This window comes from Xiphophorus hellerii, chromosome 1, assembly GCF_003331165.1.
Source record: "Xiphophorus hellerii strain 12219 chromosome 1, Xiphophorus_hellerii-4.1, whole genome shotgun sequence".
Taxonomy (NCBI): domain Eukaryota; kingdom Metazoa; phylum Chordata; class Actinopteri; order Cyprinodontiformes; family Poeciliidae; genus Xiphophorus; species Xiphophorus hellerii.
Genome location: NC_045672.1, coordinates 17,929,686 through 17,955,275, shown reverse-complemented (window position 1 = coordinate 17,955,275; position 25,590 = coordinate 17,929,686). Strand labels below are relative to the sequence as shown.

At 35.8% G+C, this 25,590-nt stretch overlaps 1 protein-coding gene across 3 annotated transcripts in view; it reads right to left on the bottom strand.

The window, feature by feature from the left end:
- Window positions 1-25,590, bottom strand: part of cacna2d3a (calcium channel, voltage-dependent, alpha 2/delta subunit 3a) — a 114,986-nt gene that overhangs the window by 33,128 nt on the left and 56,268 nt on the right. The window contains exons 9-22 of one of the 3 annotated variants that reach the window (XM_032575466.1): window positions 22,207-22,296; window positions 21,303-21,416; window positions 17,462-17,540; window positions 13,502-13,635; window positions 11,100-11,117; window positions 6,822-6,893; window positions 6,470-6,550; window positions 5,136-5,210; window positions 3,405-3,488; window positions 3,240-3,311; window positions 2,598-2,659; window positions 2,437-2,504; window positions 618-663; window positions 61-158 (exon numbers count right to left, since the gene is read on the bottom strand). In XM_032575466.1, the coding sequence (XP_032431357.1) occupies window positions 61-158; window positions 618-663; window positions 2,437-2,504; window positions 2,598-2,659; window positions 3,240-3,311; window positions 3,405-3,488; window positions 5,136-5,210; window positions 6,470-6,550; window positions 6,822-6,893; window positions 11,100-11,117; window positions 13,502-13,635; window positions 17,462-17,540; window positions 21,303-21,416; window positions 22,207-22,296 (1,093 nt within the window). The remainder of the gene's footprint in view (window positions 1-60; window positions 159-617; window positions 664-2,436; window positions 2,505-2,597; window positions 2,660-3,239; window positions 3,312-3,404; window positions 3,489-5,135; window positions 5,211-6,469; window positions 6,551-6,821; window positions 6,894-11,099; window positions 11,118-13,501; window positions 13,636-17,461; window positions 17,541-21,302; window positions 21,417-22,206; window positions 22,297-25,590) is intronic. The other 2 variants (XM_032575473.1, XM_032575480.1) reach the window with 2 other exon arrangements.

Sequence of the window (25,590 nt, the reverse complement as noted above, 5' to 3'; positions counted from 1 at the left end):
ATAACATAAGCTAATCCAGTTAAAGAAAAAGCACTATACTAAAAAAATAATGTAACTTACAATGCAAGCGGGGTTCCTGCCCACTGAGATACATTTTTATTGCATCTATTTGAGACAAGTAGCGATGCTTGGGGTGCTCGTCTGTGTTGCAGTATGTCCTATCGCATAACAAGAGCGGAAAACGAAAAGACAAAACAGCAAACATAAGTTTTATAGTTGTAACTGACTCAAGATCAGCTTCATTTTAAAATGACTGATTTAATGATCTGTTGGTTGACTATCTACTTGAAATTGTTTTTTAATAGAGGTGAGATATCCTTTCTGCTCTTAGGTAGTTTGGATTACAAATAATCTAAAACCATATATTAAAGAAAAAAAATTGTGCTTTGCTTTCGATCAGCAAGGATTAGTTTGAAAAGCATTAACTGTAATCCCTTACGATGACCACAAATCACAAAAATAACCCAAGAATCTGCCAAAGTCCTAGAAATGTAAAAGCAACTGAGGCATTTTATATTCTTAAATATGTTTCAATTCATAATTTAGATGTACTGTATATATACAATTTAAACAGAATAAGGATGGAGAATGACATTTTATTTTTGTTATTTTCTCACCATTCGTCAGCCAGTGCAACATCAGGATGCTCCAAGTCATGAAGTCCTAAAAAAGAATGATATTATGTCTCAAAGTGACTGTCTTAATAAAAGTGACAGGCATCTATATTTAAAATGCAGATGAACTTAAACACAGAGAGTTTTTGAAAAATGTCCTTTTTGAACAAACATGACAGTTTTGATTAGACCAGGAAGAGCCAAGTCATGCTCAGAGAGCCCTGCGTGACAGACATGTTTAGAGAAACACTTGGAGACAGAAACCTACAGACATAGGCACTGCCCCATGAATATTAAAGTCCATGAAGCTGGACAAGAAACATATACAGACAACACTGACAAGTGCAGACACACACCATCAAGCCAGACAGGGATATGAACAGCAAAACCACTTAATTATACAGGCAGAAACTGGAACATTGAAAAGGTAAAGGGTAAAGGTATTGAGTAAATTTTTATTTCTATATTGTATTTTTGAGCAGGATTGCCTTCCTGAGCAATCTCGCTCAAAAAACATCTTGCTTCCAGGATAGTCTTGGCTTTCTCTCCTCGACTCAGATTGTCTCTGGTAGATTTTCTACTGGGCCAATCAGCGAACAGAAGTAGAAGTTGTGAATGATGACAATTTTCTGTGATGTTTTAGAATTGTAATCTGCCTGTAATTTTAACAATGGCAGTGGAGGAAATGTTGACCACACTTCCAAATATTGATTTAGCATTAGCAGAGGCCTCGTTCAGATCGGCATTTCTCTCTTTGCAGTGGAGGATGATTATTTGAAGCGCAGACAACGTCCGGTAAACTTCTTAGGGTCGAACTGGGGGATTACATACGTCACAGGCAAATGTTAGTGATTGGGTAAAGTTTAAAACCTCAAAACAGTCCACACCTCCGGGAAGTAATTGTTTCTCAATAGCTGAGAGTGATGGACCCTCTGTACGAAGCAAAGTGTAGGACAAGTGGCTGGTTTCTTCAGGCTAATGTTGTGATGTCAATATCTTTGGCTACTTTAAGAATAAACATTTCTTAACTTTGAAGCACAACAACAAAGTAGTGGAATACATTGCATATTTTACACACCTAATATTCTCAGCTTTGGAAGAATAATGCTACACAGAGCTAGTGGTTCAATTTGCCAGCAGAACAGAATATTAATCATTATAGAATAATTTCATCTGGCTAGCTCATACTAAATAGAAAATTCATAACAGCCATAATACTGTTTATAGTATTACAGCTGTTTATACCTAAAATAAATTCAATAATTGATTTTATGTACAATAATATGATAGTATAAACAAAAATGTGTTGTACCAATTTTTTTCCAACTTAATCAAATTTATATCAACAAACTATAATATTTCCAAACTTGCTTTGACAGTATTTAATTATAACAAGCTTTGAATTTAAAATAATTGCCATCTGTCTAGTTAAGATTCCTTGACAGAAATCTAAATTAATCCCTATTTATGCTTCAAAGCATATGTTCATAACCTAATTTATGGATCAATTTTTGTTGACATCTCCAAGTGTGTGGAAAAAATGGCTTGTCACAGATATTAGATGTGTATTTTATGACAAATTGGCCAATTAGAAATAGTTCATGGAGTGTTTAACACTTATTTTTCTTGCTGTTTAAATAACTGATGGGGCAAAAGTATTATTCCAAACTGAAAGCTATAAACACTGGAGCAGACACTGACACAAAAAAGGAGGAAGACATGTTGAGGAATCAATAAAAACTGCAGAAAGAACTATGAGAATAAACGAAGGTGAAACCTAGGGTGAAAAGCTGAAGGAGAAAAATAAGACAAGATTTTCTACCTTCTTCCACGGTGACATTGCCTCTGAAGAAATATTTCCCATGCCCTCTAGAAAGAGCAACTCCTAGACTAAGATTGAAATAGAAACATTTCAACAAAAACAATGCCAAAAAACATCTTTCCTCAAATAATAACGCAGATAAAAATATCAATCCTTCTTACCTGAAAGGAGTGCCTTTAATATCTGTGTAGTAGTAATCATTGTGTAAAACCAGTACACGTTTCTGAAATCAAAGATTAAAAATTATTTAGCAAATATTTAGTTGACCAATAGCTGTTATCTGATGAGATTTGTTACAGTCTAGCTCCATCTAGTGGTACATTGATTCCATGGTTGTGGTTGGGACTGATGACCTGCTAAGCTACTGCAGATGTGTGTTTCAACTGTGTACTTTGACAATTGTGAATTTGGATGTGTGAATTCTTGATGATTGGACTAATGTGTAAAGCAGTCTAAGCTTTAAAAATGCTAAATACCTACACACTTTGACACCAACACACATATACCTGAATAAAACTCTACATCAGAGACAGGAGAGTAGTGAAACTGAATCATCAGGAGACTGCAGACCCCTGCATTCAGCAACATGTGCTTGGTGGAGATAAGAGGCTCACACACAGACACACACGGGCATATGCAGAGCAAATCAAATCGGAAACAAAATCCCTAAGTCATGGCAGTGCATCACTGTGCCAGGTTTAACAACCCCTTGGCAGAGTGAATTCTCACTGTTGGGTTGTTTTGCTCATAAACCTTTTGGAGGCAAATAAGTGCTAGTGTTTTCTGAATTTTGGACAGTTTACCCCTTTGTCCACACTCTTCGTCACCTCCATGGAGAAGGTCCCCGTCTTCCTGTTGACCATGGCATTTCTCAACTAGAAACACACAAAAGGCAGACACAGAAAAGCCTTGTAGATCTTCAGAGCAGCACTGTGGTGAGGCTTAACGTAGATTTGCTGGTGTCTGACCGTGTCATCCTTATCCTCCCATTCCACTTCAGACAGATCCACACTGCTGTAGTTCGGCTTCCTTCGCTTTTTGCCATCACCATACTGGACACCATGAGAACACAAATTCAACCAAAAATGAAAATAAGCATTAGACTGCAAGTTCAACATAATCATAATAAACTTTCAACTCAATATTCATATGCCAAGATAAATAAAATACTAGTAAACACCATGAATGCATAAGATAAATTTACATGCTTCTATATTTTCACTTATTCAATTAGTGATTAAATATGTTGCACCTCAGAACATTGTCTTTTCAACCGTTTGAACCCAGTTTTCTTAAAGTAGTAGCATTTCTCATGGTTAGAAATCGAATATCTGAGCCCCAAACATGAAGATACATGCTTTTACACTGGTGATAAAACACAGCAAACAGTGGAGATGTGGTGGTGAATCTGACAATACCTTTAATTGCTAAAACGCTCAGGTCACAGATTTGACGAATAATTTTTCAAGGAACTTCATATTGTCATTTCACCAAAGAGCTATAACCTTTTATTATATGAGCAATGGTTTGGCTTTGTAAAATCCAGTGAATAATCACATCAGTCTCAAGCAAGCCACTTTCACCAAAATAGGTGTGAATTTAATTTTTTACAAATTATATATATACAGTATATATATATATATATATATATATATATATATATATATATATATATATATACATATATATATACTGCTATAACAACAAGGAGATTAGAAAAAAAAAATAACTCATCCAGTGAATTGCCATTTGTAATGGTAGAGTGAGATTTTGGCATAAACAGGATAAGAATACAAATCCATCCTTCTTATACCAAGATTTCACATTAGTGGCTGTAGCATAAAGGTGTGGGGGAATAATTTATTGGTACACTATGGGCCTTTTGGTACCAATTGAGCATCAGCTACAGTAATGCAGTACCTAATGCTCAATACTGTTCAACCCACTGGCTGGTTGTTAGTCAGCTGCTTAATCTGATCATCTTGTAAAGGTGACATAAAGCAAAAAGTTGCTCCTTAACTGATGAATTCCTCCATATGTGCATATTTTAAGATGTACTTATAAATGCTTCCAGGAATCTGTCAGTAAGGAGCACCTCCCACCTCTCAACAGTTGCTGTTCATTAACGTCTTTAATTAGACCATTATTAAACTCTCTGTCTGTCTGCTTCACTGTCTGCCCTCTCCTCATCTGTTCCTTCCACATCCATCATTATGTCTTCATTTTTTTTCATCCGAGTGTGTACCCTGCACCTTTTCCCTCTTGCTTCCGCTTTTATAACATTTTGGACATTGTCAACTCCCTGAGCCCCTCCTGTCAGTATGCTAACTTCCTTCACTCTCTTGTGAAGGGAGTGGGTGAGTACAATAGAGTTAATCACAGCCATTCAGTAGCCCTATCTCTGTCTATTCAGAGAGCAGCAGAGGGCTGGGAAATACTCTCCTCATCTACATAGGCCACACTGCTAAGAAGCTGACAGGACACAGAACAGAGCACACACACTTATTTTTTGTGCCAAACTGATCTTTAGTCTATCTTAATGCTGAAGCAAGATTTGGTTTTATTATTATTATCATCATCATCATCATTATTATTGTTATTTGTGAGATTTGTTCAGAATAATGCAATAGATTGAAGTTCCAACTTCTGCAGGATTGCTGAGTTAGTAGAGTTAAACTTTGAGCATTTGAGATACTCACAAGTGGCCGTAGATCTGGGTGAGTGAGGATGTAGCCATTGTTGGTGATTGCAAAGGCATAGCCATGAATACCCAGCTAGGACAGATTGATAAGCATAAACATAGAAACACATAAATGATGCACAACAAATTTGTACCTCATTGTAAATCTGAACCAATCAAGCTCTTTGTCATTTCTCTGAAATTGGAATCATTGCTTCTGTGATGAAACTCGGTACGAAGAGATTAATTCATTCATGTCTGGACAAATAATCCACTTTACCAAGCCAAAATCTAGCTAGATATCAGTGAAAGAAAAGAAATCAGTACAAGAAATCTGGCGATAAAAATACACAAAATGTACTACATGTAGCTTTAAATGCTTCCAACATGTTTTTCTTTTAGTAAGGAATTGTGGAAAAAGTGTGAAATAAATCACCTTATGACCTTGATATGAATTCTATCTTATGGTTTTGGATTGGACAATGCAACAAATTAAGTAAACTAAATGCAATGTTACAGCTAAAAACATACATTTTTCATTTGCATAACAATGGCGCAAACATGGTGCTGTTTATCTTTTATTTAGGCTTATAAATAAATTAGAATATCTATTGAATTAATTTGAATCCGGATTCAGATTTGATCTATAATGCAATTGTATGCATTTGTTCTGTTACAAAAGCAGACCCTTACTTTTGTATAATATTTTAATAAAAAATTTAAGTAACACAAACAAATGAACAAAGCACTGCAAACAAATCTATTGAACAAACACATCATTTATATTATATAATATCTTTAGCAGCCAGATGCTGCTTCTCTTACGGGTGTCAGTCATATTCATAGGTTTTTGAGACACACTCTCCTCATCACCACTACTTACTGACTGAAGGGATGGACTAACCTTACTGTTGTGTCTGTCCCCCTCTTTGTTTTAACATAATGGTATGATCCATAAACATACACTTAAAAAGTGGGAAAAACCCAGAAAAGTGGTTTGATTTTTGTAAGGAAATTAAAATTTGTCTGCTAATTTTTGAGAAGGCTATGAGTACTTTTAGTATTTATAGCCTAAAATGAATTTAAAATGTATCAAGTTTTACATAATTTGAAAGAAACCTTTGACATTCTATGACTTAAAAAATATTGGCAAAATTTAAATAATTTATAACCTAAATCTGCCAAGGGTATGAATACTTGCAAACTGAAATGTATGCAATATATGACTTTCACTTCTCAAACTAAATTACTGCAATAATGTATTTTTTTATGTCATGCTCTTTTGTCGGGAGGCATGGCTGAACTCATTATCTAAAAGGAGTTATCTAAAAGAAATTAGTTTGTGTGTGTTACCTTATATTTGGGAATGGTTTTGAGCAGCTCAGAAACTGGCACATCTGTCCCAACCACCCCAAGCAGGATTCCTCTGTTTCTCTGAAAAAAACAAAAACATTTTACAGATTTTCAGTTTGTTTGAAAAACAATTTTGCACACAAGTTCCAACTGAGACGCTACTTACAACTATTTAAATATATAACCCAAATAAAATTTGTTATGTTCTACTGTGTCCTAATTTACCAATCAGAATGAAATTATGTAATTATTATGTAAGCATCCTTACATAATGTGGATGTGACATTTACTTGAGTTAAATGGCCAAAGAAAATTAATCTTTAAGTCTATATAGAACTTTATGTGGACTTACAGTCTCATTCTTGGTACTGAACACTGGCATTGCTACTGTTGTCATCAGGACTGGACCTTGACCATCATCCGACTGATGGCATTGTGAGAGATAATCAGTGATGGAGTATGAAAAGAAGCAAGGAAAATGAGGGCATGAGAGAAGAGGGAAGCTAAATATGAAATACAATTGTTATAGAAACAAACAAAATCTAACTATAGGCACACTAATGCTGAATCGTTCAAAGCATATTGTATGAAACGTCTTCCTTTATGACAATGAGTACATTTTTTTTCAGTCTGCATAAAATCTACCACTTAAGTAATGAAGGTGATTCGATTTCTACAGCAGCTTCAGTCATATAATTTTCTTGAGGGATCTTCAAAACTTCCATGGCATGTTTTATTCATGGTCTTTATTTGCCTTAAAATGTGTTCAGAGTCTGTCTTTGATCCTGTGGAAAAGAAGCTTAACAAGTTTTCCAGTTTAGATATAGGTATTATGATTTTAAAAAAAGTGTTGGAATAATTATGATATTTAATTTCACATTTATCTTTCCTTGTCTAGTCAGAAATGTATATAAAAAGAAGCTCACAATTATTTAACACTACATTTATTTCTACCATAAAATAACTAAAGAAATGCAAAATGTTGCTTTCTCTATGCCATAGCAGTAGAGCATCTCAGTCAGAATGTTAGAGAAACCTCTTTTAGTAATTACAATAAAAATGAATCTCAGATATAATTCAGATAACTACATGTTTGTAGTACATATTTGTACTATTTGTACTACTATTTGTACATATTTGAATTTTCAATTTTTGTTCATTTTGATTGTTATGCATTAAGTTAATGAAACCCAAGTCAGTTTCTCAGAAAATTTCAGTATTACATGAGATCAACTTTTAACATAAACAAATAATGTTGACTTGACAATTGTCCAACAGACAGTCACTAAGCCATGCGGTGGTAAGCCGCAAAAGATAAATCTCCTAAAGATAGAGAAGCGTATGCAAGCATATAAACAGAAAGTTGATTTGAAGAAAAAGTTTGGTAGAAAATGTCTGTAAACAACAAGACAGCCTTGAAAGGTTTATGAGGGGAACCCCATTTAATAATTTGTATTATGTTCACAAAGACTGCTGATTGTTACAAGCCACTCTTGAACCAGAGAAAAGATCCAGAAATATCAAGATTTGCATTTCATTTGACAATCTAACTCCCAGAGTCGAGAGGAAGAGTGTCAAGAAACACAATTCAGGGTGGTGTTCCACTCTGAAATCCAAAGTCTGTGCATCCGTTAGCTAGAATATGATAGAGCAACCATGGCTGGAAGAGGCAACTGTTTTCTTTGATGTCACTGTATTTACTTCAAAATCATACATCTTTAGTCATTTTTGTTGAGACCAACACTATTTAATCAGTCACCCACTATTAGTCCTCCAGCACAACATACTTCTTTCACTGCTCACCTCTTCTACAAACAGTAATAAACAGGCAAATGAAAGGACACTTGGTCTCCATTCTGTCTCCCTCAGACAGCGAGGAAAAGGGAATTGGTGACCTGTGTTCAGACAGCTGGTAATAGCAATCCAGTGTGCAGCATTAGACATCAAAGAGAGAACAAAGCACACCTAAGTACAGCTGTTGTTACAATAGATGGCCTTGCTGCTGGAGAATGTGATCGATCAAAGGACAGGAGGAACGAGCAAAGCATCATCTAAAAATACAAAATCTATTTTCAAGCAGGGGTCTATTGGATCATATATCACCAGAGCGACAAGCAGTCCCTTCACTGAATACTCTCTGCACATGAACATTAATCTAAGAAGTTATTTATTTTAGTATAACAGCACTTTATGAAAGTCTACCCTCCTCCAGCTGCTTTGGGAAAAAGCATACTTAATGCTTGATGATAAGGGAATGAAGAAGGTAAGCAGGCAAAAGAATTAGTGACAGAAGGTGTTCCTTAATTCTACTTTTTAAAAAGAGGATTTTAAACCTGTGCTTATTGTCCATACTAGTCACAGAAAAAGAATAGGGTTTTAATACCAATCATTCAAAATATTCAGTGTTTAAAGTTTGAGGATTAGTTGCCTAGAGTAACTTTATTTATCAATAAAAGACAAGCACCAAAGCTGCTGCACCCTTGAGTCTCTTGAATTTAACTTTTAACATAGACTCATTAAAATGCAAAATAATTTACTACCCATTTGTGTCAGTTTACTCTATCATGACCTTTAGGGATTTCTCTACCCACAGTAAATTACACAGAAGAGTTATTTTCCTTGTACAGGCTTGGGGATGAAAAACAAATCAGTATGGTTTAATATTTTTCCACTCCTCTGACATAAATACACAGACACCTGTAGCCCCTCAGACAGCTTAGATGCACACCCCTGACCTGTGTTTGGTATTTTATTGGAAAACCTCATAATCTAGGTTACTATGACAAATTGTGTGCTGGTAGATGAGGTGACCCTTGTTGCCTTGGAGACAAGGTTTAATGATGCTGCTCTGTGCAAACCACTAGAGCTAAAAACCACTCCTTGTTGGCTTCTGTAAGAGAACTAAGAATATACTCCACAGCCAAAAAAGCTGGCAATGATTCAACAAACAATTATAGTGCACAGGTGTTCTGCCAATATCCATGAATCTTTAAAATCCCCCTTAATCAGAGGTAACACTTTTCCTTTTAAACTGTGAAGTTTTCGTAGTCATCTGTTATGATTCTTTGGGCAGCAATTTTTCAAATCTTGATAAACAGACAATACACTGGGTGCAACTTTCTCATTTGTTTTATCTAGTGTTTCTTCAACTTATTTGAACTCATGATTAATAAAAAAAAAACAGCAAAAAAACACTCTTCCACCAGTCCCATATTTTTCCACACATCTTTACCAATTGCATGACCGCCTGCCTAATAGAAGGTCGGTCTCTGTTTCGGTACTGAACAGCCCTGATCCCTCAAAAAGCATTAGCTCTTACAGACCCTTGAAGGTGTGTTGTGGCTCCACTAATATGTTCTGTAAGTTGTGAGGAGACTGCACAGTGGCTGTTAGGTTTGTTGCCTTGCTGCAACAATGTTCTTGGTTCAACAAGGTTCTTGATTGTGGCGTCTTTCACCCACAATCAAAAAATGCACATGCTGGGTTAATTGGTCTCCGTAAATTGCCCGTAGGGGTTCATTTCAGCATGCATGATTGCTTTTCCTGTGAGAGATTTTAAAAGACAGCCTAGTAAAGGGAGAGAGAGCAAATGAATACAAACAAAGGGATGATGGCTGAGTTACAGTGAAAAGGATCTGGAGTGAACAGGAAAAATAGTATGACCTTGCAGCTGGAAAGTTGATACATATGATCTCCAGAACACCAAGCCCTAATGGACATCACTTTTTAAGCCAAATATTCTTATCTGGCACTCAGGCCAAGCCAGTGCAAGTGTTTTTCATGGATGTTTGAGTGTTAAAGCCTGGAATAAAATAGTGTTAGGACAAAAGTGCTTTCACTTTGCTTGTCAGTGCTTTCACTGACACTGACAAAAGACAGAATCAATGCATATTTCTTGTTAATTCTAGTTAGTGTGTCCAAAAAGTGTCTACATCCATCCATCTGTACCCATTTCGATGTCGATGAGATCAAATTCCTGACATGAACAACTCTTTGCAATATCTCCAGCCTGCCAGCTGTCAAAAGACACAGCTCAGTGAACTGCTCATGCTGGTGGGGAGGCAAAGCATCCTTTTGTTCATTGCTGTGATTACATAGGTCCTTATTGTTACCAATCCAATTTATAAATTACAAAAACTAAGCAACTAAAAATGATAAAAGGCATCAAAATCAGAATCAGAACATCCTGGCATGGTCGTTATGAACTATTGGATTTCCACCAAGAACACAATGAAACCGCTTATTTTAGAGAACTACACAGAAACAAATAAATGCATAAAACACCCAGAAGAGCAAAATGTAACCACACATTTACACAGACGACCAAACTGTCTGAATGGAAATAATCAAAAATCACAGCTAACATCACTGATGAAGGAGTGAGAGCGCACACGTTTGTTTAATCACACATGCAAAAGACTTCCAAGATGCATGACTCGAGCCATTAACTCGACATACAGCATACAAGTACCACACAAAATTAATGTCATGAGTATCACAGTTAGCGTCCCCAAACAATGCGGTAATCTCATAGATATTGGAAACCAAAGCCTGCATGCACAAAATGTACATAAACATACAGCAGCACCCAACAAACAGCATTACGATGGCCTCAAACCGGATGTTTTACCTTTTGTGCTTGGGGGAGCTTAAGGAGAGCAATTTACAGAAGGAAGGAGGAGGGGGAGGAGAAAAGGGTCAAAAACATTTGTGGATAAGTGTCAGAAAGCCTTTCAATGCAGTTTTTGTTGAACAGAGTGGTAGAGAGTGTAAAAAACACACTGATTTGCTGTTCACAAAAACCGCAACTTCAAAACAGTTGCAGTGTAAAGGAAGAAGAGCTTTCTGACACTGAGGGTTGGAGAAGAGGGAATAATTAGTTAAACTGCTGATGTCTGGTAAGTGAATTGAGTCATTTTCAATGCTACAGAGAAATACTACAGACGACAGAACATCAGAACAGAGGATAGAACATGAGGAGATCTGTGAAGAGAAACAGTTGTTTTTAATTTAGTATTGAACATTTGGATTTTGCTTCTGACAGACAGCATCTACAATAATCTCCTTATACCTTTTATTTTATTAATCTAGAGAAATAATTATTGAGAACAGATGTTTGTCTTACTATACACCTTTGTACTTGAGTAAAACACAAAATACATGTGTGGCTAAATACTCCAGGATTATGACTGTGTATTGTGCCTAATTTTAGAGCTGGGGAAGAAAATGGCACAAATCTAATTTTTGTTAGAGTAGGTCTAGAAAAAATTAAAGCACTACCATCACCGTTCCCTGCAAATGATGTAAAAAAAGTATATCTACATTGAAAAAATTCTCACTATTTAAACCTTCGCCTCCACCACCTACTAGTATCTGACAGTAGAATCTTTGCCTCATTTTTTACCAAGAGAGTGACATCTAATAGCAGACAGTTTACAGAACCATCAACATCCAAACTTTCCCTAATCAAGACAAGCTTGTGCTGCTGCATTGAGAAAAGTACAACACAATGCTGTACTCTGCATTTTCTACTGCCAATGCCTCCTAACTCGTCCCCCAGCCTAAGAGCTCTACAGATGGTCCAGAACATAGCAGTGTCTGGTCTTTAATAAGCCTAAAAGAGCAAAATTATCCCTCTATTCATTGAACTACACTGGATACCCATAACATCCAGCATCAAATTCAAGGCACTGATGTTAGTCTACAAAGTGCTTTATGCAAAGGGCCGTATCTACAGTGCTTGAATGCTCTATTTGAATGCAGCACCATGTTTAAGATAATTAAATCTTTTTATGTTTTGTCCAAAATGGTACCTACCAAGTGCTACAAGAGTAGGCAGATTCTTGTCTATGTGCAGGAAAACCTTGAAGACCCATTCTCTTTAGAGAACAGCTCCTACCTTAAGGAAGGCACCTTTCTGCACACATCTCTATACCCGCACTATTTCTACACTGTCAACCGGGGCCGGAACCTGACTTATGTTCTTCCTTAAACGTAGCTTATTGTTAGCTTTGATGTTAACTACATCGCTACATCCTCGTTTGTATGTCTCATTGGATAAAATAACCCGTGAATTCCATAAAACAAACACATTTTAATGTTCTATTATATAATAAAATTTAATACATTTGGTAATGCCCTCTGTATATCTATGTTTTCCTTGTTGATTACCCGACCCTCACGGTTTTTAACAGCTTGTTCTGTTGCATACTCTATGTACAGTATTTTGTCCTTGTGCTTTGTTGGTTCTGGATCAAGTTCTCCCTATTTCATACCCAACAATTGCCATTGTATCCCACCATTCTTCAGTTTCATACACATGAAGAAAAAACAAACAAACATCTCCTAGTAAAGTTTTATGATTATGAAATTCTATATTCTTTCAGAAGATTATAGAAAATTATTGTAAATTTTCTGCTATCAAAAGAGATCTTTGGGTAAACAATGTCTTAAAGCGAATGGTTCCTTTTTGTATAAAAACAAAGCTCAAAAAACAAAAATGTAAAATGATAGTCTTTATTTGTCTATTTTTTGCCATAAACCATGTATGCAAATCATCACTCTCTTTTCAGTGTGATTATTATTTGCACAATGGATACATACCGCATAAAGATAAAGCATGACAAAGGCATCTAAGCTTCTATGCAAGTTTTAAAGCCTTTTTGTAATAAAAAACAATTGTCTGCCATATGCAATTTTGGCTATGGCCAATGTTCTGCTCATGCTACAAGGCCCCTAAATGTCCACAAGAGGCTCATTTCCTTAATGAATCCATCTGTTGCAGACACTTTCACACACTGGTACACTGGCACTCAGACACAAACAGACACATTTTCAGCTCTCTGATGTGTTTAATTCACATTCATTCTTATCTTAATTATATATTTCATTTATTCTCCAAATGCTAAAGCCGTTTTTGAACATAAGCATAAATAAAATGTGTTATGTAAAGTTTTGATGTTCTCTGAGTCCAAAGCAAAGTATTACATTCCAACAAATGAAGTGAAAGTGAGAAAACAAGGATCCACTCACAGTGCTGTCGATGTATGCCTCAGTCCACACTGTGTCATGCTCCTGGTCAATAACTTTGGGACGACTCAGGACATGGAGATACTCCATCACATTCTCTTGAACATCGGCCAGCGTAGAAATTTGAGTGAAGTAGCCTGCAGAGAAAGGGAACAAGTCAATTCGCAGTCATCCCAAACAGTTTGTTTTTGTAAACTATGACTGAGTTACTGAAAACTAGCAAAGAATGCTACCAGAAAAACAAAAGAAAGAAATATACTTATTCCTGGATTTAATGCAAACCCCACACAAATCTGCTGCTGTATTATCCATAGGTTATTATCTTCAAATAAGGGGCTACGGATGTTTTTTCAGACATGTCAAAAATACTTGAAAAGGCTTTTTTTTTTCATTTCATTGCACACTTTCAAAAAACTGTAACAGTATGATAGTTAGCGAATGCCATAAAAGTATAAGATCAATTTGACATAATTTTGAGAAAATAAAAAAAATATGTAAATAACACTTGTTAAAATTTAAGATCTATAAGGTAATATCTAATTTGATCAGTGGTAGGAAATACCATGCAGTCTCTCTTGATTTAATATTTACAATGCATTACTGACATCTTTTCTAATCCTGGCACTCAAAAGTCTTGGCAGATTTATATTTAAAATAATGTTTTAACAACATGCCAACTGTGAGTGGAAGTAAAGAAAAATGTTTTGAAATGTTGCAGCAATGTCAAGCAGTTTACATTGATTCATTGTCTTGAGATGTCTATGTTAGAAATGCATTTCTTGGTTGAACTAAAAGTACATTTAAATCTAAATCTGGTAGGGGCATAGATAATGTAATATTACGTTATTATCAGGCTCCATGTAAATATGTAGTTTTTGATGCACTCTGCACTTTCATTGAAAACATTTTTCATTACTGTGTAATAGTGTTTTATTTCATGTCATGGCATATCTGCTCAAACCAGTCAAATATTTTAAGAGCGAAAATTAGAGAGCTTTGTTTGTTAGGCATGTCTGTCAATATCAAAAGCAACCCCTGGAATGAACACAGAAAATACTGTATGTGACTACAACACAACTGAAACTGGTAAAATTCAAACATATAATAAAGCTTTATTGACTTACATCTCAAACCTACTTTTGTCTCAAACTCAATTTATTAATTAAAAGTCTGTTATACAACCAAAACTGATCAAGAGCAGATGTCTGTATGTATATCTGTTTGCTCCAGGTTGTAAGAGATGAGATTCAGTGGCAGTAATCTTTTCCAAGTTATTAACATCATACTTGCATACTTGTCTCTGTAACAAAGCTGAATACAGAGGGCAGCAGAGATTTACTTGGTAGAAAAGACGGCAACCTGGATATATGTATGAGAAATAGCAAAAGACTGTTCAAGTCAGAGCAAAGCAGCATGGGTTTGTGGATGATTAAGTGGTATGCAAATGTGATGTAAAAGCTATTCTCAGAAAACCCAAATGCGGTGCCATTTCCTTGAGCGGTAATGCCATCATTATGGCACTAATGTACATGTGGAGGAGGGAATACTGTTATCTCGGCAGGAGGAAAGAAAGCTGGAAAGTAAATCAGGACAACAGTGAGACGGAGCACAAGAAACGACACATGAAAAAGAGAAAAGAGTGAGTCCAACAAGTTTCCACTCAAACGGAAAAAGAGCAAACAGCCTCCATCAGTGCAAAGCAGTCAAGCAGAAAAGCACAGCTCAAAGAAATAGATTTTAGGGTCACTGTTTCCCAGCAAAATCTTTACACTATGAGGTAAAAAAAGGCAACATGTACACGCAAAAATAAAATCTAAGCAACAAACATCACTCTTTAACACTACCAATTAACACCCAATTCTGAATTTGTACCTGTGTTACATCTAAAGATGAATTAAAATGGACATCGTTTTTTTAAAAAACCTGAAACTTTGGCAACTGTACCAATCTGGTAACTGTAAAACTGATCTAGAGCAGATCATGTGAATTTAGTGATTATCTTACCAGAGAATACAATAACATAACATAACATATTCATACACTTGCTTGCATCACACAGCAAGCAGACTCTCAGCTTCAATGCATCGTTCATCACAAGAGAGACCTGAGAATGACTGCTCCCTCTGGAAGGCTGAGGGTGTCCTTCAGGCTGAGCAACTGGGGCCAGTGAGATGAACTGGCCAAAAGAATAATGAATGTGCTCTGGTCTCAGTGACACAGCACACCTGTTACACATGCTAGACATATGCTGGCCTGAAACAGCAAGGGCAGAAAAATTGTTTTTAAAAGAACCTTGGTTTGACATATACTGTATATGTAAGCCAAATCTCTCAAGGTGTCCTTACACATGAATATGATGAAGTGGGAGTAAAAAATGCATCATAATGTGAAAACACAACTACTAAACAATGGATAGCCTTATACTAAAAAAAATTTGATGAAAGGTTACTTAAAAAAAGTGATATGTGACTGAATCGATATAAATGTCATGAACTTTGAGAAAAATGCAAGAAGTAAACTTGATTTTAAGTTTTTAGTCACTAAAGTGTGATGGAGTTAGCAGTAACCTGCTGAATTGTGAGTAAATGTAGCCAACTTAAACAAGAAACATAATTTCAGACCATTTCCAGTAAAACAGATTTAGACTAACTTAGCATGAGATACAAATAGTTAAGAAACTAATTAGATTGTATTTAACACCTTAAAAATGCTTAATTCACATTAATATTAATATATGTCAAAACTCTCATGTATGGATTGTTCTAAAAATTACATTTTATGCCCGTTATTTTATTTTTTTAATTATTTTTGCTCAAATATATATACTTAAAAATATATCTGAGTTTTTGTCATAAAAAAACTGACTTGTGTCCCCAGCCAGCCATTTAAAATAAATGTAAATGAATATCATCTGTTCAGCATGAAACAATATATGATTATTATTTTTTAACATGCAAGCAATACTTAAAATTTCCTACAACTCCCATATATGATATAAACAGCTGACTGCGTGCTTGTTCCCAGTGAGCATCAAACACAGCAGCAGAGCGATTTTTTTTTTTCCAGAGTCTTATCAATATATCTTTGGTGGCAGTTTGGGGCACAACCCACAGCTGTCTGGGGTTTGATTCCTAACTTTTTGTCTTTCCTTTCCTCTCTGCCCATTTCACAGCTTATTGCACTAGCACAACAAAATATTAGCAAAAATCCACTTTTATCCTTTTAAAAGCAACAATTACATATTCTGATTGAGTTTCCATTCACAGCACAGGTGAGCTAAAAAGCTTGTATTTACTTGTGGAAGTCTTTACAGTGTGCATCAAACTCAACATATAGTAGAACTAAAATGTCAGATGTAAAATCTGTTGGAACACAGAAAACTGCAGACTGTAGGCAATTTGACTGTCACTGCATGTATGATCAACTGACACGCACATTTATACAGCATGACACACACTCAAATACAGTCATCTCATCATCACCACTAACACCTTCAAGCTGACTAGAAAGCCTCTCTGATATCGCTTCCACACAATGCTGTGGCTGCCTGGTCTTTAGTGCAGACATGCTGCTAAATACACAAGCACATCTTTTATGTGACCTGTGACTCCATAGTCTTATCTAGTGCGCTTGAGGAAATGGAGCCAGACTGTCTAAGTCAGCCACCTCCTGGCTAAATATAGAACCTGGGGGAAAGTGCTCTTTGCACAGAGACAAAAGTGACCACCCACAACACTGATAGAAAATAGTGTATTCTCTTCATTGTACTTTAAGCTTGGGGGAAGTTGAAATAACATGACATGATGTGTTGGTGCAACTGCAACCAGCTGCCTGCTGTCATGTGTAAGTGCTAATACTGATGAGCACTGACACACTCGCCCATGCTACTGAATACAGAGATGAATTCTCCCTTAGTAACATGCAAAAACTAACCACAAGGAGAAAAAAGTAATGAAATCCCACCTTTGTTAGCACACGCCATCCATTTTAAATTATCTGCAAAGGCTGACTCCCGACCAATCAGGTAGGGGAATATTCGAACCTAAAGAAAGAAAGCAAATTGCTACTATTATTCATTATGATCACAGTTTGATAAAAGCCAGAACAGTACTCTATAAAAGATAACACTCGAGTCAAGGTCAAAGGATTCATTCAACTAGAACAGGGTGTCAAACTCCAGTCCTCAAGGGCCACTGTCCTGTAGTTTTTAGATGTGCCACAGGTACAAAACAATGGAATGAAATGGCTTAATTACCTCTTTCTTGTGAGGATAAGTTCTCCAGAGCCTTGCTAATGACCTAATTATTCTATTCAGGTGTGGTGCAGCAGAGGCACATCTAAAAGTTTCAGGGCAGTGGCCCTCCAGGACTGGAGTTTGGCACCTGCGGACTAGAGCAATAAAGGGACATGCAAAGGATTAACAATTTTCATTTATAGTTTTTATCTAAATAATGTTTCATCTTTATCATCGTCTATTTACGTAGCATTTGAGAACAGATGCAAGTCCTGGCAAGCAGGACTTCAATGCAAAATCTGACATCTGTCATCCGACTTATGAGAAGTCCAATCTCTCTACAGCCAAACCCAGATTTTCCAAACAGTTTATAGACATCTCTAGCAGAAGGTATAGCTGGCAGGTGTGTCCATGGATCCTGGTGTGTGCATGCCTGTGTGAGAAGAATTTTGCCAGACCAGATTGGCGCAGATGCAAGCCTCTGGGGGCACAGCTGTTCTGGCTTCAGTGGCTGACTTTTTCATTGCCTCACTTCATCCAGACAACATGACTCTGCCAACTGCAGCGTATTTCATTGTGTGTGAGTTTAGCTATCAAACAGTAATTCTTTGGTAGTTATTTAGACCTTAATGATGGTCACCCACAACCAGCAATTTAAATCAGCAGTGCAAAAGCAGACACATCTTATCAAAGCTGTGGTTTGGAAACTCTTAGGTTGAGCAAAAATTTAAGTGCAGGGCATTTTGCTACAGCATACACCACCAACTTAAAACACTCATTTGGTTTGATCATTATTCAGCTCTAGACAGAAGATCCAAAATTTTCCGTGTTTTGTGTACTTGGCTTAAATTTTGTTTGCGATGCACGTCTGTCACTGGATTTGAAACTAAAAATGACAATGAGAAGAAGAATTTAAATACATGTTTATCTAAGTTCATATCAGAAAGCAAATTCAAAATCTATTCTATTATTTTCTAAGCAATTTTGACAGCTATTCATGTTCTTTAAGGTGCTCTTTTGATATGATCAAAAGTAACTTTTCAAAATATTCTTACCCAGGAAGACTGCCTGGTGTTTTGTGCAAAAGTAATTGTATGATGAAACGATAGCTGTATGAATGGATTGTTGCCTGATCTGTAATAATGCAAAGCTGCTTCTGTCTGAACGTCATGAAAGGTTGGAGCCACAATACAAAGCTTTCAATTTTCCAGCCTTGCTATGTTCAAAACCTCAACTATGTTCATGAAATATGGATCATGATCAAAATTAAATCCCACATGCAAGCAAACTAAATATGCTTCCTCCATAGCTTAATGTTGGTAACAGGTTGAGGAGCTGCTTCAGAAAAACAGCATGGCAGAATGAGGTGGAGACCAGAAAACTACTCTTAGATAATCTTTCTGAAGTATTTTAGAATACTTCAAAACATTGATAAATGTATGATTCAACCTAACTTCTAAGTGTGTTCAAATCATTTGAACTGAATTTTAGTTTAGTTTTATTAGCTGTTTATTTTTGTTAATTAAAATATCAACATTGTCACATTTCATTTTGAAAAAAGAAAAATCATGGCTTGAGGCTTCTTTGTTTATTTTTGTTTTTTGTATTTTAGACTTTAGGCACTAACAATGTTTTTCACATCAATAAATAGTTCATGAATAAATCAGTAATTTCCTTAAAGATATTCAGGACCTGATTTGCATGTCTAAAGTCAAGCAGTAGTGTGATGTCAGACAGTGGTGAGGCAGTAAAAGCAGCTAGGAAAAAAAAAAAAAAAAATATATATATATATATATATATGTATTAAAAAGCAGTGGTGGAGGAAAAGAGGGTGAACGAAACACACTGGAAAGAGTGACAAAGACTGAAGACTTCTATTATCAGCGGGGTTCTTCTAAATGGAACCATCTAGCAGCCTTGTCCCCTCTCCACTCACTGCTGTTGAGACTTGAGGCAAGATTTGGTGGGAGGGGGAGGTGCTTGAGCTGGAGGCAGCTTTCATACAGACTATGAGAGATAGACACAACAACAATACTATTTATATTTGCCAAAATAGATTAATGATATTAATATTAATGAACGCACGGCTATGCATTACATATATCTAGTGATCTTCTGGATTCTTTTGCAAACTATACAAGAGCTAAAATTGAAGAGCAGTCATTATGCTGGAGAGTTACAATTTTGCTTGAGGCTTGTTTAGTATGACTTAGCTCTGACTTCAAAAAGTTTAACTGCATCCTTTTATATACCGATTTTAAACTGATGTAAAAACAATATGAATATAGGGTCATGATAAAGGTTTTTATTTCAGGGTAGTTTTATTATTCTCCTATAATATAAAATAAAAATGTGATTTCTTTGATAATGTGATGCAATAAAAATTACACAGATATACAACTGAAACCAGATGTTTAGTTACAAATATATTAAAACACACTGCACGCTCTTTTCCCAATGGCCATATGTGTTAGGATGTTGCTTCAGTAATTTCCCTTTATGTTCTGATGATGTCGTCTTTTCTATAAAGAGCACCAAGCTGTCCTCCATCACAATGCTAACACAACATGATGCTACGACCCCCTTACTTAAGAAACAGAATGATATCGGAAACTTTTCAATTAGTCTCTAAATGAAACAATGGTCATTATAACCAAACACCATTTTATTTTAACCAGAGCAATGTACATTATGCTGAAAAAATGTGAGTCATCTACTAAACTCATTAAATTGAGTTTAGGATGTATTGTAGATGTCAACATTTATGTTTCTAACAAAAAATATTAAATGATTTCAGGTTTAAGCTCCGACCTCCATGCTTAAAATTGCAGTTGTTTGTACTGGCTGTTTTAATGGAAGAAACAGCCATTTTGTTTTGGAGATTTTTTTTCTTCTAACTTTAAATGGAAATGTGTGGTTAGAACTATGTGCTTATTCTAAAATAAGTGGGCTTGATAAGGGATACATGTAACTTTGATGTTAAAAAAAGAATTATTTTCCAGTGGGAGGTTTGTGGCCAGCATATGTGTAAGAAGTTGCCTCCAGTATGTGGAAATAGTACTTTAGTATAGTGTTAGAGGTAGAAACCCATTGTAGCATGTATTTGAACAAAAATGTGTGCTTCATTTTGACTGAGTTGCAGTGATCCAGAGTGGAAATTGCAGGAACTTTCAGTACGGGAATGACCACAGCAGAACTTCACTAATAAAGGCTGCCGTTGTGCCAAGCTGCTTTTCAAAGCTGTTTTTCAGCAAAAGGAACACAATAGCAAGCCTGAAGCCTAAAAGGCACACCTACATGACTAAAGTATCTTTGGGAAAAAGACTTTCAGGAATGCCAAGATGAAAAAAACAAATGAAAAACAGTTTTCCTTGTAAAAGAAAACAGGCAAAGAATAGCACATAAATTTCCCCACAAAACTTATGCTAAACTTTTTTTTTTTTTTGATTCCACAGGTCAAATACTTCTACACTAGTAAAAAGACATTTACAACAGTTTAATCTGTGAATAAAGGTTAATTTCAAAGTAAGATTAGTAGTTTTTCAGGGTAAAAATATGGAGTTTCTTTACCTTCCTCTCTGGCCAGTTATACTTCTCAAAGATGGCATCGTATGTATCGACTGCTCCATCTGTCACCAGCATAATGGCCTGGCTACACTCACTGCCTCTTCCAGTCTTATTAAACTGGAATCAGAGAGAAGATGACACTTAAGTTTTGCATCTTAAGAAAACAAACAAGTCGTCCAGGACCTGAAAAAGTAAATTGGCAGGAAATCGGCCCCAGTCCTTCACAACGCCACCACCCTTATGTTGGGTGGTGCTGGTTCTTGAGATCTTGTGGCTACCTGTATCTTTTCAGACAGATTCTGTTTCACAGATTTCGTTATGGCCTTGGTAAGTGAAATTAAACAAAAAAATAAAAAATTGAAAAAAGAGAGAGGGGAAAAAAATAGGTAAACAAAACATTCCTTTTCACAGGACTGTACATAGTCAGTTTAAATCTGCACATTTAATCACTAAAAAGCCATGTTACCAACTTCCTGCCTATTGGACAGAATGTGTTTCAGTTGCAACAATGAAACAAACAGAACATAATATACATAAATCTATGGACATGAGGATATTAAGAATGAAAATGTTTTACAAATGCAACATTGCATGCAGTGAAACACACTTCAAGCTGTTGGTATTGCAGGATATTTAAAGAGATAATTGCTTGTCAGATATGATTATACAGATCAAGTTAATAACTGCATGTGTGTCTACTTGTTTGCATGTAAATTTGATTAATTGATGGTTCCTAATGACAACAACCTGAGTCATCAAGTACCTTGTTTACTCTGATTTTTTTGTACTAATTCTACAAACTGAGCTATTAATTACAGTCTTAATTAAATGTTAGCATAAAACCGTTGTTCAGGTGAGTGTGTGTCTGTGTGTGGGCATAAATAATGTTCCTCTGTGAGTCACTTACATCACTGAGAAGATTGAACGCCTCCGTCAGAGCTATGTCCAACATACCAATGCCTTGAGCAAACAGCTTATCAAGGTGCTCCCGGAAATGCTGCAAACAAAGTTTGGTGAGGCAGGATTTCAGGTCATGCTGACAAATAACTGAACTACAAATTACAGAAGATGCTAGACTTATAGTTCTTAGGTTTTTTATAGAGAAAACAAGTTGGAGGTAATCATAACTTAAGGAAATTATCAATATAAGAACAGACTGATTTAATCTTTTCTTAACATAGCTCATGTTATTTTACACAACTTATATAAACTGTTGTTTGTGTGTGGAGAGAGACAACATAAACAGACTAATGGAATCTTAAAAAAAACTTCTGGACCAAATTATGAGGCTCAACGACCACATTATTTAGAAATGCTTTTTCATGTACTGACTGAGATAACTGCCCTTTAATGACCAGGTTCCATAATCTTCACTGAACACCCAGTGGACATTTTTAGCAACTAAAAGAACTGCTCTGCAGTGGCCGTGTAAGGAAATTCACATCTGGAACCATATTGTTTAACCTATTTTTAACTAGATGGAACTATAATGCATTGAAGTTTTCATTTTCTGCATTTTGTCACATCGCAAACAGAAATACCCTGTATTTTATTAGAAGTTTGTGAAATAGACAAACAGAAACAAGCAAATAACTGTGCAGTGAGATGAAAATTGTAGTTTCCAAAATTTATTTTAAATGAAAATTCTGACAAGGGTTGTCTGCATTTATATTGCAATATCAGATTGAATGAGGAGGATCCTCACATGATGATACATGTTCGCTAACAAATCTGTAAAGGCAAACGTATACAGCAGAAGATCACGGGTATAGTTGTGCAAAGTTTAAAGTAGTTTTAACACCTGAAAAAGCACTGTTTAATCAATCAAAGGTAAATGAGAAGAATATAACTAGACCTGACTGTCCACCGAAGCTTACAGGTCAGACAAAGACGACATTATTCAAGGTAACTTTGAAAGAGCTGCAGAGAGGTCGGAGAATTTGACGACTGTTACAATTACTACATCGCACTCTACAAATCCAAGCTTTATAAAGTGGAGTGACTAGAAAAAAGGCCAACATTGAAAGAAAACTATTATAAGTCCAGATTGCACTTTCCTGTAAGACATGCCAAAGCAATGCTGAAGAAGGAACTCAGACAAAAATTAAAATTTTTGTGAAAAAGTTAAGGGGGTACGTATACATTTTTGTGAAGCACAGTATATATGTCTTCAAGATTTCCCTGTGACAGTGTAAACCCATTTCCATTCACAGAAGTGATTACACCTTCATGTACACGTCCAGGTTATGTTGGAAAAAACAAGTCGCATCTGATTTTCAGGTCTTATAGTGCATGAGCACCTCAAAGCCTATGTTTCCTTAACTTCTTTTCCTTTTCTTTCACTTTTTCAAACACTTTTTCAGGTATTTGTTTCTTCAATGATGGACAGAGAAATGTCTTTTAACACTCAGCAAGGGTCAACAACATGTGTAGGAACATATCAAGAGTATTCTCAGTAGGAAGAAACTGTGCAGTTGCACATACAAACACATACCAAGCATAAGTACACAGGTACACAAAAAAAAACTCAGCGTCTCTTCTAACATTCTCATATTGCAAAAAGACAACCTTTCCGTGGATGCCGATAAAAGGTTAATCGGTTCCAACAAAAAAACCATTCCCTGGAGCATAGCAAGCTTTCCCTGGCGCCCGTGCATGCACCTGTGACTGCCTGCGCGTAAAGATCGAAGTGATTTTTCAGAACACAGCAGGCAATGCTTAAATCCAGCAGAGTATTTAAGTGGCAGACAGAAAATGTGCACATGTTTGAGAGGGATTCAAGTGTGAGTGCAATACTAAATATGCCAGAGGTTTTTTGTAGCACTACAACAACCTGAAATGAGAACTGGACATCACATTTTTCAGAGAGTAGACACTTTTAATTCTTTAAAGTGAGCATAGCAGTTAGAGCTGTCTAGCTGTAAGAATATCCATATGAACGAACAAATTATCTTCAAATGCAGCTTGCCAAGGCATTTGGTTTTGATTTTATGGAAAATTACTCATCTCAACAATCATGATCGATGTACTTCTGATAAATGCATTCAAAGGCAGAAAAAGAGTTTTCTGTTAACAAAAACGAGCAGCTAAGTATAGAGATATGAAAACTTCAGCGTGTTTTAAATCCAATTAGCAGGCGTGAACAATGATTCAATACCAAGTCAAATCCAGACTTTAACGTCATAGTTATATTACATCACCATTTTTACTTGCAGAGAATTTTGCTTGATTCATTAAGTATAATCCTCTTTTTCACCATCTTTTATATTTGATCTCGTTTTAAATTGTATTACTTTATTTGTATTTTTTAGGCATAGCTTTTTTTTGGATAAAACCCTTTTATATAAATTTGTGTGGAGGACACATTTTAGCCATTGACTTAACCAGGACTCTGTGGATGAATAGACAAATAAAGTCAAATCAAAACAGAATGTTTCATATTCAGTATTAACCATGTAGAAGTATTCAGTCCAAAAGTAGTAAATCTCTACTACTTTTTTCTCTTTAAAGTCCAGCAATGCCTTTGTATAATTGCCTTGGGGAGAAACCCTATTTAAGGAATGTGAATAGCAATAATTTATCTGTCTTTTTTAGCTAAAATAAACCAGAGCTAAGTTTAATCGAGTGAAGTTCAGAATCAAGACTAATTTGCCCCTAAGGGAAACTATTGGCAAGACCTAAATTCATGCACTTCAGAGGAAAAATTTTATATGAGCATGAGCTTTGGGATACATCAGGAATGAGCATCAAATATATATCTTGATACACAAATTCCATTCATTACTAAGGTATAATTTATTTCATTTAAGAATGTTTTGATTTAATACAATGTTAAACATGTACAACCAAGAGAACCTGTCTGACAACATGAAGTACGCTAAAGGATCTGAAAAGCAACTCTAGATCTAAAGAACTTTAAGGACAGATGAGCAACAGACTCATATCTATTGCCATTTCCAAGGCCAAGGTCTGTGGTGAATAAAAATTCAACTACAGTTTGCTAGATTTCTGTCACATGAAAACTTGATATCTTGAAGTATTTTACCACATTAAAATGTCGCTTTAATAAATCACATGTTTCATAAAGACATGAGTACTTTTGCAGCCCCTATTGGGACATCCGCTTTCAGGCGTTTGCTAAAGTAAAAGACATTAGCCTATCCACTGCTGCACACTGCTTTCTTCTCTTAGACAGGCTGACTCATCTACATTAAGCTACTGCATGGAACACACAGTTCTAATCCATATTCATAAGTGTATGGTCACAATAAGGTAAACAGAATCTAACAAC